We start from the raw sequence: 19,632 nt of genomic DNA, 5'->3' as shown, positions 1-19,632 counted from the left end.
ACTTTCAAAAGCACAAGCTTCCTACAAATGGCAAATTTGCCTTTATACAAAAATTTTCTTCTTGCCGTCTTTTTTTTTTTTTTTTTTCCCCCAGGGGGTAAGGGGTGGGAGTACAGCAAGAAAGGCACTTATTTTCATCTATAGATGCTTAACTCGAGTTTTAATATCCATACCCCACCTCCCCCTGACACTGTGCTGTCATTCTGAGTGCAGACTGTCCCCTTGCCAACAGCAGCCCCAGGGAAGCTGACCATGAATCTGCCATGCAGGATACTCCAACCACACATCCAACAAAACACATGGCCAAAGCCCTGCTGTGCAAGACCACCTTTGCTCCCTCACCTGCAATGACAGCTTGTGGGTCTGATTAAAACAGGAAGGGAAGCAGAAGTATTCATATTCTCAAAAGATCAAGATTTAAAATTATAGGGAAAAAAAGGCAGAACAAGCAAGTAAATTCTGCAATATGATGTCTCCTTTTTCTATCATTCTGTTCTTTGCATTAAGGAAGCCAGTTACTCTTTCCTCTGAAAAACACTACTAATTTTACATTAACACAGTAAGATAAGAAAAGGAGAAAATATGTAAGTGGTCCTAATTTATGTATGCAAGACTTGTGTAATGAACAGTACTATGGCAAAACTAAAAGCATTTCATTGAATTCTCTAGATAATGCTTATAGAGCTCATTATTCTTCCAGCAAGTTAATATTCTATGTCTCACTAGCACTATAAGCAAACGAACTGTTTTAGTTAAATTAATATTCATGTTAACTGCATGCAAAATCAACTAATTAAGTAGTTCTATAATATTAAGGACATATGTAAACAGAGACTGTGATCAATTTTAAGACTAACCAAGTAAATCATACAGGATTTGTTGTCTGGATTTGGCTGGGTCTTCAGCAACATGGTCTAGTGGGAGGTGTCCCTGTCCAGGGGGTGGACCTAGATAATATTTCAGAGTCAAACCATCTTGTAAGTCTATGTTCAGTCAGAAAATAATTCCAATAAAAAGCTTAAGTAACCCAGGTACATTCTAAATATAAACCAAAACAGCAGCATAGTACAGTTGACTAGTTCAAAAAAAAAGAGAAGTTTGTAATAAACAGAATCTCTTCTTTCCTTTATTGGCCTATTGTTTGTCTATGTAATAATAATTTAAGCAGAGCTTAGAATTCAATAACTAATTTTTAATTTTTTTTTAAGGAAGTATCCTCTTCACCTATTAATAAGTCTTCATAGAAATGTTTCAGCTGCTTTTTCTTCATTTATGAAACAACATCAAATTTACATGAAAAAAAATCTCTAATGGTGATAACAAGAAAAGCTAAAGAACACAACATAATTCCTTTGAGCTATGAAGTATCAGTAGTACTTGTTTCTTAATAATTTCATTATAATTTTTTTCCTAAGACATGTATCATGACAGTATTAGGACATCTTGCAAAGGATATTTTCCTGATTGTTAAATTAAATTACATTTGGGGTGCCTGAAAATAATCAGGAAGAAAAAGAAAGGAAAGCCAAAAGCTTTTCTATTAGCAGCTCCTAGTAAAACAGGAGAAAGATGCTGCACAAGTAGTCTAAGTGCATAACCTGGTGCATACTGTTCATCCCTTACTGTGAAAATTCAAATTAAATAATACATATAAGAACAAGGAAGTTGCAAATCACACACTCCAAAGCCAACGCCAGAATCTAGACTGCCACCAGAAGCAGTTTAGTCACCATACAGCAGCAAAGAGAACACAAATATCAAGAGTAGATGCTGTAGAAGACACCACAGGAAGTTACATATGGCAATTCTTCTCAGATGAGCCTAGTCCCAAATTCTATTTCAAAAGTTTAGAGGGTGCTTGAATACTCTAATCAGACACATCCCTGCTTGCACTGGCTGCCTTACAATTGTGTGACTGATCCTAGGTCACCCGCCACCATCTCAGCTCTTATTAACCCTAACTGCTTATCCCAAACATTTCTGAGCCCATCAGTCACAGGCTTTTGTTGCTTTCACATCTGTCACATCCAGCCCAACTTCCTTTTCCAAGTCTTTCTTTACAGACATGCTCTAGATCTCCCTTTCACAATACACACGCCTTTTACATTTTTCCTCTTTATCTTTTATGTCAACTTCACTTTCAGAAAGTGATATTCTTCCCCACCACTTTATCATCTTCATAGTTTTAAGATGCTTTCACTGGGGAGGGCATCAAAAGAGTGTGAGCAGCTGTTACTGGATTATCCAGGGCAAATGTTAATAAGAACAGCAAGAGATGTAATCCCAGCATGCATACCTGAACACCACTAAGTGCCACATCTTCTAAAAACAGCAGCACTATAACTTTCCAGTTTATTATAAGCAAAAGAGTTTATTATAAAAAAAAGTTTTGATCCTGTTTTGGTTTTGGAACACTTTGCTTTAAACACTTTGGATAAAGTTTATTTTGAAAGAAGTCAGTCTGAAGTGTAAATGTCATGAAACTATCCAAGCCAAAACAGCTACTTTTGACCAAATTGTAAGATAATATGATAGGCCTAAATAGTGCTTTAGGAAGAAGGTGTAGACCAACTGACTACTTGAAATCTCTAATTTTTCTTAAATCTGTGATACTAAGTAATTGGCAACCCTGCCAATAGGCTGCTCAGCTTTCAGCCATTCTTCCATCACCTCTTTTTCTTCACTTATCCTGAAAAGAATTTGAGAAAAATAAAATACATGCCCCTAACCACAGTGCCTGACTTCTGACTCCTCCACCACTTTCCAGGGTTCACAGCATGTTCCTCACTGTAGTTCTCCATTAACAGCATGACCTAGTACTAAGTTCTCAATTTTCCAAGTTTCACCTGCTAAGGAAGGGTAGAATTGACTTCCAAATCTGATTAAAATTTTAGTTGTTGTTCCCTACCCAGAGAGCACTGAGCAGCTCCAAAGCAAATGTGAGCTTGGGCTGCAGACAGATGCTGTAATTTAAACACTGGAAAGTTACTCAAAGTTTCATAGTGAGATCATGGCATTCCACCCATCTCCTTTCCCTCAAAGCTTCTGTCATAGCCCATCAGCAGCAAATTTCAACAGAGGGGTTTTCACAGTTTCTCAGGGGTAAAAACTCAACCGCAACAAAATAAAGATGGATTTTCCTCAAAGTACAGATTTCAAGGACCAAACAATACTCCTCCTGCAAGAATCTCAAGGAAAAAAATGAAACAACAAAAATATGTGTTGCTGAAAAAAACCCACAGAGTCCCCATGCTAAGTGAACTAAACCCTTACTAAGCTGAAATTGCACTTTGCTGGATAGCTGCAGTTATATCACAAGCACTAATTTATTACTGCAGGGTACTTATAAATACTGCAGTAAAGAAGGTTATCTTATAGAGAATAAATTAGCTACATGGGGTGGGGGGAAAGGTAACATTTAATTTAGAAGACTTGGAATTTTTTTCTTATGGTGTTAGATCCTTGATATCTTATTTGCACATGGACACTACAATCCAGAAGAACTTAAAGAATTTCAAGTTGCTGTACTTGAAACAGCCATAATCTGTATTCAGCCTCAGCAAGTCATTTCTACTATTCCTTGTCTCAGCAACAAGCTTTAAAAAATTAACTGATCAGAGTTACACTGAAGATCTTGAATCATTCATGTATGATAGGCAAGTATTGCTGCAGTTAAAATTACATTGTTTTAAATTATAACCTTGTTTTATATATCTAGGTTTTACAGAGTTTTATGAAGTGTAAAATTGCATGCATTAACCTTCTGCCATGTCTACCAGACTTCTGGAAAAGTATTCATGCTTGTGCAATCTATTACTGGTAAAGAAAAAAAGGGAAAAAACCCCAAACAGCAAAACAAAAAAAAGCAAGCATGTCTATTTTCACTAGCCAAATAAACTTCATGTGAATTAATGAAAGCTTCGTGTGGATAAATAACAAAAAATCAGGAACATGCATCCCACCCACATTCATGAGTTGACTGAATACACAGTAATACAAAACAAAATACTGGCTTCAGTGAAATAAATGTCAAAGAGCTTTGTCACATCCAATGACTCCTGAAATATCCCAAACCTAATATTTTCCAGTAACAGTTCACAGATAGGTAAGTTTGTTGATGTATATATTATTTAGGACAAACAGACACAATTCTTTCCAGGAAAATAAGTGCCAGTGTGCTACAAGGGATGCTCTAGGTCATCGAGGACAGTGCTCTCCTGACAATAGACCACACATCACTGAATGCCTTTCCCAAGCCAAGCAAGTTCCATCACAAAGAAAGCACTGTTTTTGGTAAACCTCCCAGTGCTAAACTGTGAAATAGGATTACCAAAATTTTCAAGAATCTTCCTCTAAATTCATGTTTCAGTTTCTGAATTATCTCTATTTCTGTTACAACACTGGCCTATAGCTTAAATAGCCTCTTTTTGTCATAACTTCATTTTTAACTTGAACAAAGGATGGCTTAGGACTGACAACAATACTGCACACACTGGGCTCCATCATGCTTTTTAAAACAACGTTAACTATCCTCTCTACTGGCAATGCAGCTCCCAATGAATCACACACTATTTGCTTTTCCTGTTACTGCAGCCCTGTCTCTTCCCTATCCCACTGCAGCCAATCCTTAGCCCTCTGAGAAATTTAACAACAAAGCATCAATATCAGAGATTTGGAAGAGAAATTAACAAGAGAATTTTGTAAAGGTCTGTCACACCCCAGAAAAGAAAATTGCAATTCTTGTAATAGCAACTTTGCATGTGATATTCCAGGATTGGGACTAAGCCTACACAACTTAAATAAATGCAAGTCACAGTCAGAAAGAAAAGGGAAACTGCTGTTTTTATATACAAACAAACCCTACACCTAACAAAAAGTCTAAGCTAACCAAACCTCCTAGTATATATATTTAATTTATATCCATTTAGTGTAGATTCCCTTCCTCTGGACATGGAGAGAAATGGAATACCATGCAAATTTTAGACCTAAATTACAACCACCTAACAGAATTCTAAAAAAAAAATCTATAATCATATTTTAATGTGTAAATTCCTTATTGTCATTTTTTAGTTGACAAATATCTATTTCATAGCAAAACAACATCACAGGAACAGCTGGATGGCAGTTTAAGCTCAAATGAACCAGTGTCACATGCTGACAAGCCATCTCTCTGATTGCTTTTGAATGGCAGCACATGCAGATTTATTCTATGCCATAAATTAGAACAATTATTTCTCTGTACTTCACTTTTTATTTTAGTGAGCCATTGCACATATTTTTAAAGGATATCTTCCCTTTCCTTGATGATAAGTTCATTCTGCTCCTCTAGCTGTCTGATCTTCTTCTCAAACGACTCCTGCTCAGCTTTCAGCCGTTCTTCCGTCACCTCTTTTTCTTCACTTATCCTGAAAAGAATTTGAGAAAAATTAAATATATGCCCATAACCACAGTGCCTGACTTCCAACTCCTCCACCACTTCGCAGGTAAATGGATAACATCCTCTCCACCCTTAAGCAGGTTAGTTCCTCACAATGTTTATTTTAATATATTACACAGGAAAATGCATATGACTTTATGCAATACATCTTTTTCTTTTTCAAAAACACTGGTCTAACTAGAGCACACGCACATTAATGGCCAGCATGGAATAACAAAGTTAGGGCCTGAACCCACAATCAGGTTTCTCCAGCCTGATTCCCTGCAGTCATAATGAAGATTCACTGGGATACTTACAAACCTAGGACATGAAGACAGAAAACTTAGATGGGAGAGCTTAGCTGACATGACAGGAAGAAAATTCTGGAAAACTTTTCTGTTCTTAATCTATAAACTAATCCTTCTTTCACCTTTAATGGTCAAATACGAGTCCATGAAAGAATCATTTTTCTTGTTAGCTTTCTCCAAACAAAACAGTTTGTCCTTTTCTGAGGATTTTCAAATATCAAGCTGCAGGAGTAAATTTTCCCTTTCTGTCTGGGGCACGGCACCCTGTATCTTGCTGCTCAGTGTAAATAATTGGATCAAGATTAAAAGATGACAATGGGAGAAAGCATTACAATGATCATTTATTCTGCACCTCAAGAGCAGGCTGTAAAAACAATTATTCTGGTATCACATAGGCAAGAAGATCATTATGCACTGATCCTGTAACTATGCTAAAAAATGTTGCTTGGAAATCATGGTTCTATAAAAGCTAGACAAAAATATTAAGTGATGAGCTTAGACTAATAAATATTATTGCTCTGCACTTAGCCAATTTCTGTTGCTGAAGGCTCTTAAAGTTCAGTCTTTTATGATGATGAAACAGCTGCCACAACACAGGTGACAGGAGACCAAAGCAATAGAACTTTCAGAAAACTCCAATTTTAACTTCCTTAAAGTAGAAAAATCTTACAGGAATAGGAAAGAGGAGGAAAAAATGAAACATATATATATATATATATATATATGTAAGTATTAGACTAAGTCTTCCACTCGTCCCATTAGACAAATATTCTTAACAGAATGTTTCATTCAAGGACTGAGACATACATTTGATATCACTGTTTCCCTTAAGAGGGCACAGATTTGTTTTGATCTTCCTGTGGAACAGTCATAAATACCACAATTGGGTCACTCCCCTGGAGTGAATTATAGACAAGCAGTATTCCCCAACTCCAAGATCAATCCACAGCCCTTCCCATATCAGCTCAAGCAGACTGCATGAAGTTGGAAATAATATTGAAACTCACACTTTTTCTCTACAAACCTAGAAGGAGACAAACAACAGGTACCATATAATCAAATTCTTTAAATTAGGGAGGTTTGAAAGCTTGGATCAAACTATTAATTGTAAAGTTTCTAAAGTAGAGGAAAAAGAAGACACAGATTTAGTAGAAAAGCATTCCATTGAGGTCTCATTTAAAACCTTGGGACCAGCATGGGAAGATGTGATGAGTTCAACCTGTTCCTAGGTCCCTTCCCCTCCACTCACAGGCTGTCAAAAGGGTTGTTCACACAGCATTAAATAAAGGTGGTAAAGGGAGCTACTTGTATAAACTCTGGACCCACACCAACAGCTCTGCACTACTTAGCTAAGCAGACAACAAACTTTTGAGGAATATCCACCACGCATCCTTGCAGTAACAGCCACAGCACATTTGCCACAGGCTGCAGATAGAGGCTTTCATATCTAACCATGGCCCATTTGTTTCCTTTGAGTCCAATGAAACCACCTAAATGACTACAGCACACACAACCTTCCTTCACATAATCAGTGAAAGATGCAAAAACACACAAAAAATAAAAGTTAACCAGAAAACCAAAATGAAGAACCTAATGACCACGTGGATGAAAGACAGGAATGAAACAAGAGCAGGGCAGGGAACTAGAAAGAGAGAAGAAGTACCATCTCCAGAATTCTATGAAAGGAAGGAAACTTGCTCAGTAACTTGCAGGAGTGATGCTGCACAAGAAGAGAGTTTGGGGCAACAAACGCTGGGCTATGCTGGCACCCAACAACACTGAAACTGAACAACAGTATATGAAAAAAGGTATGAAAGAAGAGAGCTCTAGAAAAATCAGATGAAACCCAGCAGGCTTTACTCATCTCTAGGTTCTGTGATTTGTTGCTTGTATCAGTGTGCATCACATTCACGTACTGTGTTTGTATTTAACACATATCACAGCAAGCTGTCACACTCCCAGACACATGAATATATTGTGCCACATATCTTACGCAGTAAATGACTGAGAACAGTAAGTGATCTCAGAAGAAATGTGGCAGTATGTTTCTGTATCACAAAGCAGGAGACAGCCCATAAAGGGCACACAAGATACAAAAGACGGTTACTCACAGGAGGTGGCAAAAGGAAGTTAGAGAAAAGGAATACAAGAATGTAATCAGATTATGCTGGATTTATGTCAATTCCTATAAATAGCTTGATGAGTTGTTTTGGGGTTTTTTTAATAAACTTATTTCTTTGCCTTCTGGCAGTAAAGAACAGATGATTTTAGCAGAACTATGGAGGACTTCACTGTTGCTGTGCAAAAACATTACAAGGCTCATATAACACTCCTCTGTATTTTCACCCTCTGTTCATCCACTTGGGTCAGAAAAGAGCAGTGAAAGAATGAAGGCACAACTACAAAGGGCTCAACTGCTCCACTGAGCAACATGCTGGTATCCAGCTCCATTGTTCTTGCTTCCAGGATCAAACAGACGACTGCAAGCTGCGAGCAAAGATGATGAATCAGTGGAACTATTCCTTCCGTTTCGTGTCTGCAACATCTTCTTCCATGCAATTCACATTCACCTACCTTGTGCCATAGGGTGTGCACCATCTTTGTTCAAGATTTGTTTTATATTAAACAGCTCAAAGCCTATATAATTCTAGATGCATTTAAATAAATAATTTTATTTTACAGAACCCTCTTTAGAAAAACTCATAATGCAAATGTATTGACAAAAAGCCCTCCTAGGACATCCACCTTAGAGTTAAAATTAATTCCTAATTCACCAGTTCCAATTATTATTGTGTGCTCCCAGGTCCACTGCTCATACCACTATTCCAGTCTGATCTAAAGAAGGAATCGAGCAAGGAGTTTGCTGATGACACTGACTCATTCCACTGAGTAAGCAGGACTGATGCTTTCCAGGTGGAATTTCTGAAGCAGTGCACAGTGCACAGTCAACAGCACTTCAAGTTTTATTTGTTTAATGGAAAACTGACATGCACAAGAAAGAGCCATGATAATACTCACATCAACTCTACACTAGGGACAGAACTCAGCTCTTTCTGATGGAAGGCATAATTGAAAAGGCAAATTAAAAGCAGCATCTTCTATTTTTTAAAATTTTTGAAAATGAGCTTTTACCAAGAGAAATCTGAATGCAATAAGAACATTGCCACTCAGCTAGTTAAGACTGAAGACAAACAAAACAAAAAACATATAGAGATATAGACACTGGGAACTTCACTGATCAGTCCTACACTCCTTGGGAACAATCATCTTTTAGTAAACACCAATCTGGTATTAGCCTGCCAACAGGCTAGCAAAGATGAAAATAGTTTGATGACCATTCTTGAAAACTACAAGTTTTAAATCCCAGGCAAAGAATAGCATCTGGAACAGGGAAGACCTCCATGGAGTAGGTGGGGGGACAGGGGGAGGAAAGGAAGAAGTAGAATTTGCATACAAGGATCAGGGTTCACAAACCTGGTACATTTTACTCAAGCATCATAGGCAGTTTGTACACATCAGAAAAAAAAAAAAAAACAACAACTCTATGGGCCCAAATCCTAATTGAAATTGCTACACAATGGATAAATTTTATGATATGCAACCTGCAAAATACAAAACTAGATTTCACAGCATGAATTTATAGCTACAAATGACTTTTTAAGCACAGAAAGTAAGTGTGATTGGTGATACAATGATCCTGGCATGCTTTACCTATCAACACAAAGTAAATTCCAGACAAGCTTAGGGATATCTCATTTGCAGTCTCACTGCCTGACCAATTAAGAAAACTGCAGCACAAAATTGCTCCTAAAGTAACACATGAAAAGAGAGAAGATTTTGATGTTAAAGCCAGGTAACAATTTGGTTAAATATGAAGTAGTGTAACCCAGGAGAAAAGGCAACACAAGAGGCCAAATATACAAGATTTGTAACAAACCACGGGCAAGTTTTCCTTCAAAGATCTTAAGGACTGGAAGAAAAAACAGCAGATATACACTGTAATATAGCTTCACTGAAATCTCTGCAATGGTTTCCAGTTCTGTAACCAAATCAATGTTCTGTTTTGATGCCCATTTTCACCTTTTGTTAGAAAATTTCAATTTTAGTTGGTCAATTTCAGCTTCATATCAAAGACAGTAGAAAACACTAGTATCCCAAACTGCTAGTACCCTACAAAGAGTTTAGGATCCAGGGTCTTGGGAAGAGGGAAGCATTTTCTCAATAAGGGATAAAGGGTTGTCTAAAGGCTGTTTTAGTAGCTGCCAGTTACAAGTTGTTCTGGGCATGCCAGTGATCTGAGCCAGAACAACATTAATGTAATAGCAAAAACCATCTTCTATCTTGTTTGGAAACGGAAATCACTTCCATGATTGCATAAGGTGCAATAAGGGTGCATAAGGGCATTATGATACCTTTCTACCTAAATTACTTTTGAAGATTTGCTTGCAAAGACAACAGGAAGACAGTTTTCTCCAAGTTTATCTTATTTCAAGAAAGTAAGAATGCAAAATTAGATACCAATTTTTGCCACTAAAAACAAAAACTAAACTCTCATGAACCATTCTACATCACTTAGTCAACACCTCTGCTCAGACAAAAGGCAAACTTCCTTTGAAGGCAAACTCCATGTGAGCTGTACAGGTATCTGTGATCAGGGGAGAAAGAAGTATTTATGATGCACCTATCATACTAGGAGCCCCACAGTCACACAGCTATCACTATACATCAGTTAGGAGTGAAATGAATACTTCCAAGCACACACACATTCACTCTCTGTGCTAAGGAGTTATGATCCTCTCTATTCAGCCAAATGCCAAGACAGAGAGAGCTCTCAAAATCTGCATATCACTCACAGTATTTCACCGTAGAATACTTCATAATCATTCTCAGTGTGGCATCTAGCAAGTCCTTAATGTTCAACAGTCAACTGGCTACATCCCAGAGGGCCCTGTGCTGCTCCTTCTCAGAGTTTAATGTGTCCTGACACTGGCAGTGAGTACAAGCATAAGAATCTTTCTGTGTCTTCACCATGTCACTGCTCATTTCATTACATAAGCTGATGACTGCTTCAGGAGCAGCCTACAGGAATAAAAGCTCAGAGTTCTCTTTGCTTCCTTTGAAAGGACTTTGCTTACAGGAGAGATAAAATTGTCTCTTAATGTGCCGCTTTCACCACCACACTAGGAGGACCCTACTGAAAATGTGAAGGTGCCACACTGGTTGTCTTAGAAAATAATGACTGATCACACTCAAGAATACCCCACTTACTCAAAAAGCACTTTGGCATTCATGGGCATGATTCATTCTTCTCAGAAATTCCTCTACAAAAGCAATTTTAAAAGAATCTGCAGACACAATAAATTAAAAAGCTCAAATTTGCAACATTCAAGTATTTTAAACTTTGTCTCCAGTCTGCCACTCTCATTTCACCTTAAAAGGATACATTCAAAGAAGGGCAAGATAATGGTTAGATTTACTGGAGGCAGCACAGATCAAAAAATTACAGTCATTTAGCCTAGAAAGGAGGATTACAAAGAATACAGCTGAGTCCTTTCTCCAGTCCCTGTCTCAAAATCCAATTCTGTAAAATTCTGAACAGCTACAGTGATGTCAGCCACTGGAATCCCCAGCAGCAGATCTTTACAGCCCAGAAGCTCCTCTTTTTTTCTTTTTTTTTCCAGAGAAAATGATATTAATGTAGCCAGCAACAGACTCTACTCATACCAAGACAAAGTCTGACACCTAAGCAAATTAACAAATGAACTGACACCACACACCACTCAATGGGAGTGAGAGTTGGAGGAAAAGAAGTCAAAAATAGGAAGAGGAAGAAAAGTCCAGGAGAGCTCTCTCCTTCAGCAGTCACAGAAGCTGGGGAAAGACCACTACCCTGAACTGCTCAAGCAAGATCTGGCTGAAATTCAAGCCCCAAGAGTCAATCACATTTTGCAACTGGGTTCCATACAAACAGAATTTTACCACTTTACAAGAGCCTTCATGCAGCTGCTGATTGACCAGTCTATTTCTGTTGACCATCCTGCAACAAACATGCACAAATTAGCCTTAACTATCATTCATAAATTGTAGCAGAACAAGGAACAGTGAGGTACTGCCCAAGTGAGACCTTTATTATTCCAAGTATTTACTGCAGTTTCTGTAAAACTTTCAACATTCTGCTGTTTCTTTTTCTTAGTAAAGTAGCAAAGAATGTTCTACTGCTTGTAAAAACTCTCTATCATTGCACAACTAAGGATGAAAATTATGGAGAGTTTTAAAAAAGTGACGAGGTGAGCGGAATTAAAGTTCAACTTCCCTATTACTCTGCAAAGAACTTTTAATTACATCCAATAAAAATATGATTAGGTTTAAAAATAAAAGAGAACTAAGTATAAAATAATAGTGTTCCACTAATTTTACTTCTCAAAATTAATGTTGCTGCACCTTCTATTTTTCTTCAAAGAAATGTCAGGCAGAAATATCAAACTGTCCTCAGGGAAAAATCACAGCATCTGAGATTTAAGAAGAATCCCATGCTCGAATGAATTACTGTACTACTATTCACTAGGGAGCAGTGTATTATGAGGAACAATGTAATAAAAGGCTTTTTTTAATATTAGAATATACCTCAATATATCAACAGTGGCAACAGTGTCCGAATAGCTCCAACATCTGACAATTTGTAACCAGGGTTCCCACCAATCTACTCTTTATGACAGTCTTAACTATACATTTTCTAACACAAGGCATGATAAAATAGAGTTGCAAGCATGAAGAACTTCAGAAATTACTAAAATACTGTACAGCAAGAAATTCAAATTATTAGCAGGTAAAATGGTCCACTGGATAAGGATAATCAGAGAGAAAATATCCCTAGCTGCACCGGGGAGTTATTGCATGACCTTGAGCAAGTCACTTCATTTCTCTAATTTTCCAAATTTTCCTATATAAAATGAAAAAGAACAGTAGTGCTTGACAATTATTGCACAGACATAAGGGATCTATGTCAAAAAACACTTAATTATTACCAGAGAACCACACTTTGTTCTAGAAAAACTTTGTCATTAAAAACTCTATGTATGATAACTTTTAGCCCAAAGGACCTGGGATCATCTCACAAGAGCTTCCCCACGGACACAAGCAAAGCCTGCCAAAGGCCCATGTGCTCCTCCTCACTTTTACAGCCACTGTAAGAAATATAAGATTTCCAGAGATTCGGAGGTGTTAGGGACAAACAGTAGGACAAAGATTTCCTCACTTTAATTCAAGCTCTTTTTTACCTCCTTTACATTTGAGAATGTAACTAGCACTGGAATGAAGTGAAGAAAAAGACTTTTGCTAAAGCTGAGAAACTTGCACTATTGATACCTCTCCTTTCAAGGAATAGGTAGAATCTGAAGTAATTAAGGGAAGCAAGAAGTCTGATTAGATAACTAAAAATTACACAAGCAAATCTATCAACATGTTTCAGGCACAAGATCAGCAAGGCACCTTTAACGTGGCCTTCCATGTAAAAACATACCTCTGCCAAACAATAAGCACTACAAAGTTTCATAGCAACAAAGTCTGTCATTTCCAAAAGCAGAATGTGTTTATTTCTAGCACTTGATACACACCACAAACAAAATCCTAGCCCTGTCATTAGGTTATTACAGATGAAGTACTGCTGGTCATGAAATTTTGGCCTCTATTTTAAATATATATTCAGAGGAAGCAAAGCAAAACCAACAAGGCTGCTTCATACCTCTTCCAGGAAGAAAAATTACCTTGTGCAAATATGCAGGTTTTTAATGCAGTTCTACATTGCTTGATGTTAATTAGAGAAACAACTCTCTTTAAACTTAATGCATTTTCAGGTGATGCTTCTTCTTACCTGGCAAGCTCTTTAATTAAGTTCGCAATGCGTCTCTTGTCCTCAGGACACAAATCCTTTAAAGAAGCACTCTTCATTCCTCCTTCATTATTGCCCTGAAAATTTAAAGTTACATCTTAGAATGTACTGTTTAAAAGGCAACAAATATTTCATAAGCTATTAAAAGCATTTCAAGACCTAATAATTAGAAGCTGAAAGTAGATCAATTCCAACTGGAAATAAAATTCATGTTTTTTAAAACATAAGTACATTTCAATGAAACAAATTACCAAATTGTGAAGAATTATTTTAAGATATTTGTGATTCAAATGCAAACTGCTAGCTTCAATGCTAAAAACATGCTGGATAAAGTTTTAAGACATGCACTATTCCTTGATTCATACCACATAAAAAGGAGTAGGTTCTCATGACTTGGAAATCTAGTGCAGCAATATCCAAATCCAACTTCGAACTTTATCATATTAGGATCATATCACAGAGAGTAAGAAAAAAAAAGTGCTGCCTTAGCACTTGTGACCAAAGCATATAAAACAGCAAAATATTGTTAGCAGAGAGTAAGTCCCTTATTTCATTTTTCTAATACAGAGAAAAGCACACACCTTCACTGGCTACTGTTTGGTTTTAATGGCTTATTTGCCACTTTTTTAAATAACACTTGTCAAAAGAAGGCTGTAGCAGGGCTGAGCACTTCAGATCCGTCACGCGTTCCCGGGAACGCAGAGAACCGCTGCACTTTCCACCTGTACCCACCAGAGGGCACTCTGCTGCCCGGCATTCCCGACTCCGGCTGTTCACACGCAGGAAACAGTTTCAATCTGGTTTTTTTTCACCAAAAATCCCCGTGATCGGGTACTCAGTTCTGCAGTGCTAGTGGTAAGCATGAAATACGAACCCGAAGATAAATGCAGCAACAGAACCATGGTGTTCTGTCCAGGATTTTGGCAATTTTCTGTATGTTCACTCAATCTGAAGGAGTTTCAGTCTGTACTTTTACAAACTCTGCCAAGTGCATGCAGTGCTTTACATGAGATAAAAGAATGCCACCAGATGCCTTGCAGTTTGGCCAAGTCAACACAATAGTGCATAAAAGAATATAAAGCAAACACTGGGTTTCTCTCATTATCAGTAACAGCAGCTGATCTACACACCAGAGAGGAAGTGACCCCTCTCCTGCTTATCTAATTGCCTCTTAAACAGCATCTTAAAAACAATTAAAGAAGAATGTCCACTACAAAGAGAGGCTATGTTTTCACACAGACTCATGTTATACCTACATGACCCTTCATTTTAACTTCAGTGTATTCTCCTCAGGAATGAAAGAATTTCACAAGGCAAATTTCAGCACTTTTCAAGGGGCATTTGATTTCAGTTTTCTTCCCAAGCATGTGTCACACGTGAAGAGAGAATGTCTAACTTGATTGAATTCAACTAAACATATGGTTGAAGGAATTTCACCTTCCATGCAAAAATGTATGAATATATTTTTTTTTTTAAAGCAGGCAGATGATGGAACTTCTTTAAGAAAAATGGAAAGTTAGAATTCTCAAAAAAGAGAATGAAACTTGAACGCATTAGTGAAAGAGATTTTAACAGAAGGTCTCTAACACAACCACCCAAACTGATGTATGTACTGTCAGACAAACCTCTGTGGGATGAAGAGGAAAAATAGTTTTTCCTATCCCCTACAGGTATGCATAGATCATAAACAAGAAATGCTCAGAGGCAGACTTGTGCCATAACACACATCAAAATGAAGCTGTGGAACAATGCACAGCAATAGCTCAACCATCAGAAGAAGATCACAAAGGAGGTAGAGGCCAAGACTGTTTGTCTCCTTTTCCCAGATTTCTGTCCTTTCTACACAGCTCAGGACAGAAGACAATTTTGGAAGTCAGTACTGGAAAGATATTCTCTACACCTTGGAAAGTGACAACTGCATGACAAAATCATACAGAATCACAGAAAGGACCACAGCAGCTCACCTACTCCAGCCTGGAGTGTTTTACTCAGAATTATGTTCAGGGCAGGCTGGATGAGACACTGAGCAGCCTGCACTAGTGGAAAGTGCCCCTGTCCATGGCAGGGGGGCTGGACTGGATGATCTTTAGGGTCCCATTCAACCCAATCCATTCTATGACTCTATGTCATAGCAAAGCCATCAGCTCTCCCTAGACATGCACACAATACTTCGCAGAAAATAAGTTGTGTTGTTGATGAAAATTCCATACAAAAGAAGTTCTTCTTCGATAACAAGTAGAAACATTTGTTCTGTTTGTTTCAAGTACTCAGAGCTTATCTTCTGAGTACAAAGTTTCCATGAGAATTTGGTGAGGTAAGCAAAAAACAGGAGGTTTAAAAAGACAAAAAAGAAGCATAGCTTTGAACACATCATGTAGTCAATAATACAAAAGCACAAGTAACCAATTAAGATTTCATGTATCAGGCATTATATCTAAAAAAAAAAGAGAACATCAAAACCCATTTTCACAAAAAAGGAGTAAAAACTCTCTAGACAACAAGTAACGCAATCAATGCACCATTCAACAAAACAGATTTTAATGTGACATATGAAGGCATCTGTGAGGCAGCAGGCTTGTAGATACTTATGAAGAGATGCTTCTACATAGACTCTGCATAATAGGGGCTATTTGTGGAATTTATCTGCATGCCACTTAACAGCATCATTTGTAAAGTAGAGGTACATACTAGCCTCTAAAAGCAAGTACTAATAATCAGAGAAAGGGAAATAAACAAGTCCAGGCAAAACCCTAAAAATTAATACTAGTTTAATAACTGGCCACATGTCATGCTGAAAGATTCGAAGGGCAATGACACTGTCAAAGCAACAAGAATTGAACAACCTGTCTTCACATCAGAGTTTTGAACCTGCATGTGTGGCACACAGCAGTTACTCAGCACACAGAAGGCAGAGAAGGACACTGTAGATGAAGGACAAGATTTAACTTGATAATAAAACAGCAATGCAGAAGCAATCAAAGGTTTTAAATCCTGCCTGCAAGTGGGAGGATGCCAAACCCAGTGATTTACAGGCTGGCCCAAGATGACTGCTAGGCAAGAGACTCAACAGTAGTCAAATGACTTACACAGTCATTGTACTACACAAACCACGTTAGAAAAATGGCATCTCTCAACAGATTTCTAAACATCACAGCATCTATCACAATACAGAATAACCTTCCAAAGGAAACCCCACAGCTTTGGAATTTCTAATGCAAGGAACTGTAGGAAAAACATCACCTAGACTCACAGGAGGAGACCACAAAATTCAATGCAGCTGACATCAACTGACAAAGCTATTTCTACTGCTCAAATGCATTTTGAACTTTTACTATCAAAAACAAAAAGTGGTTTTACCCTTCTAACATGAGCAGGCACAGAAAAAAGGTCCCTAAAGTAAGTTTTTACTCTTTTTATTTCTAAATGAGATAACTAGAACAATGAAAATTAATAAACTGAACAAAACTTCTTGCATGTTGAGCCAGTAAAGTGTAGGTTAGGCACTACCTAGGGCTACATGCACTGTCTCTGTACAAACACACACATAGAAATATAAATAATCTGTTTTACATAGCCCCACTTACACAAATTAGCACATTCAGCCTTTATTCTCTTCAGGTGATAATTTCTGATAGAAAGTGACCATGTAAAACAGGCAAAAAGTCTAAGAGACTATAAAAATAACTACACTAAAACTTTAAATGTTTTCAATCTAAGAATTTTCAACCATCTTTTCTATTATGTGGAATCTTAAGAGGAAGAAAAATTTGCCTTTACTGACCTGCTGCCCTGTCAGACCTCCTGTACCTCTATCAGGATCCATGGAAACAGAAGCAACAGCTACAGGCACCTTTAGTTCAGTTTGACCTGTTGGATATTTTGGCAAACACCTTGTTCTTAAATTTCCTTTTGTAGACACTCCTGTAAATAAAAGACAAGCAGAACATGCAGATTATAAAGTGAAAAGGGGCCCTAGTATTGCCTTGTATAACCAAACTTCCACAAAGGCAACCTTGCCTTAGCAGCTCCTTTCTTTGAAAAGAATGAGTACCTCAGGAATATGTCTACAGTTCCCCCTAGCCTCTTACTCCATACAAAATTTCATTAAGATGAATGCATCAGCAGAAAAAGAGGTGCATGGTACTGAAGCACACCCAGTCACAATGAACATTTCATAAATTCTGAAATGCACATTATGTTTTCAGACTGAAGCTCAGTGCAAATAAACTGTGTTTGATTAAGACACAAAAGCATAAAATTGAGTTTCTTCTTTGATACCCAAAGTCAGTAAGGAACCAACCATGAGTAAAGCCGTTAAAAGTGCCACCCATATAATAAAATACCACATTTTCTGTTACACAGCCAACCTACTGATACTCAGGCTCTTTGTTCCTTTCAAGAACCAGGCATACGAGTAAGGCAACATTGCAAGGCATACTCCACAGATCATCTGTCAAACACTTTCTGCCGTAATTAGAATTATATCACCTCTACAAATGGTAAGAACATGAAAGCACTGAAAATCCTGATGCTGCAATTACGAAGTGCCAACACCGACACTAACACTAAAACCTGCCAGGGTCAGATTAAAGCCTACAGCTACTTGGTACAGCCTCAAGGTTTGATTTTGACTATTCAGAAGTGCAAAAAGTTTTGAACAAAAAATATTAACTTCATACTAGCAAATTGATTACATTTATTTGGGCAATTAATTTCAGAAGTGTACCAGCAATTCAAGTGAAAGAACTAAATTATAAACTCTAGTATCTCCATGCTTGTACACAAGCGAAAACAATGGTCCTTAAATTCTCTTCCTCAGAAGTGGCAGAAAACTTCCCAGAGTGACTCAATTTCCAGAGCACAGAGAAAGACAGTCCAGTATCACCTGGCTTAAAAATCTCTGTATGTGTTTTGTTCAACTGAGCTCAACAGAAATGTTTGGGCAGTAGTTTTGAAGGGTAAACCATGCTACCCCAAACCTAAAGAGTACAATTCCTCAAAACTTATAACTGTTGGATGACACTATGGATGCTGAAAGCAGGCAGGGAGCACAGAACCTGTATGAAGCCAAGTCACATAACTTTCTCAGACTGGCCTGAGAAATCATAAGGAGAAATCCAAACAGTGAAGGAAAACAACCTTTGCAGGTGTTGTTTGGATCCTTGTTGTTTACTTGTAAGAAACAGTCAAGGGGTGATGTACCCAATTGTCCAATAATGGTGACAGGTTATTTTAATGACCAATTACAGTTTTGTCTTTCCGGACCTTCTCAGACCTGTCTATAAAAGAAGATCTGGAATAATAAAACTTGCTCTCTCATGACACTCAGCTAGAGAGTCTAGGTCGTACTGCTTTGCCGTTCCTAATATAGTGCAACATGACATGCACACAATTTCAGTTTAGAGTTAATCCTCCCCAGATACGTGTCCAGGACCTTGTGTCACTTTAAGAGCTGTGTCTGAAAACAAGTAACAGAACTCTGAAGGTGAACTAAGAACATTCATCTTTTCCCCAGCAATTTACACAAGTATGCACTCAGTAAATCAAGGTCAAAAGAACTAATAAAAAAAAAATAATTGCTTTATCTCTACACAATGAATCTTCATTTCAACTGATATCTTCAGAATTTACAAAAGACCTAACACTTCTAATGCTTCAACATTCCTTGGAGACCACATTAAAAATTCAGCTTGCCTTGTAAATTGGATAAAGCCATGCTGTACCTGCAACAGAAACAACTCCCCTGGAACTGTTCATCTTATACAGTATGCTTATCTAAGCAGCAGAACATAAATCTTTTGCTATAATCATATATGTCCCATTACAACTTATGATGACTCTCTACCTTACACATACTCATGTACACAAACCACATACCTGAAAAGACACTGAAAATTTTATCATCCACAGAAAAAAACCTTTGTTTCTGTCTATAAGAAAGTCATACCTGAAACAGATGTCAGTGGATCTTCTTCAACAGAAGCTGCATGTGATTTTGCTAAAGGAAATAAAAAGAGTGC

The 19,632-nt window shown here is 37.6% G+C and overlaps 1 protein-coding gene across 1 annotated transcript in view; it reads right to left on the bottom strand.

Moving 5' to 3' along the window:
* KIAA1328 (KIAA1328 ortholog) overlaps nt 1-19,632 on the bottom strand; it is a 173,445-nt gene that overhangs the window by 149,298 nt on the left and 4,515 nt on the right. Inside the window, exons 2-5 of the mRNA XM_088054534.1 lie at nt 19,560-19,595; nt 17,394-17,533; nt 13,595-13,689; nt 5,290-5,405 (exon numbers count right to left, since the gene is read on the bottom strand). Coding sequence (XP_087910660.1) covers nt 5,290-5,405; nt 13,595-13,689; nt 17,394-17,533; nt 19,560-19,595 — 387 coding nt within the window. The remainder of the gene's footprint in view (nt 1-5,289; nt 5,406-13,594; nt 13,690-17,393; nt 17,534-19,559; nt 19,596-19,632) is intronic.

The sequence above is a fragment of the Pseudopodoces humilis genome, chromosome 4, assembly GCF_049639895.1.
Source record: "Pseudopodoces humilis isolate 2021_Gansu_Grassland_sample_001 chromosome 4, ASM4963989v1, whole genome shotgun sequence".
Classification (NCBI taxonomy): domain Eukaryota; kingdom Metazoa; phylum Chordata; class Aves; order Passeriformes; family Paridae; genus Pseudopodoces; species Pseudopodoces humilis.
This window is presented reverse-complemented; position numbering and strand designations above follow the sequence as displayed.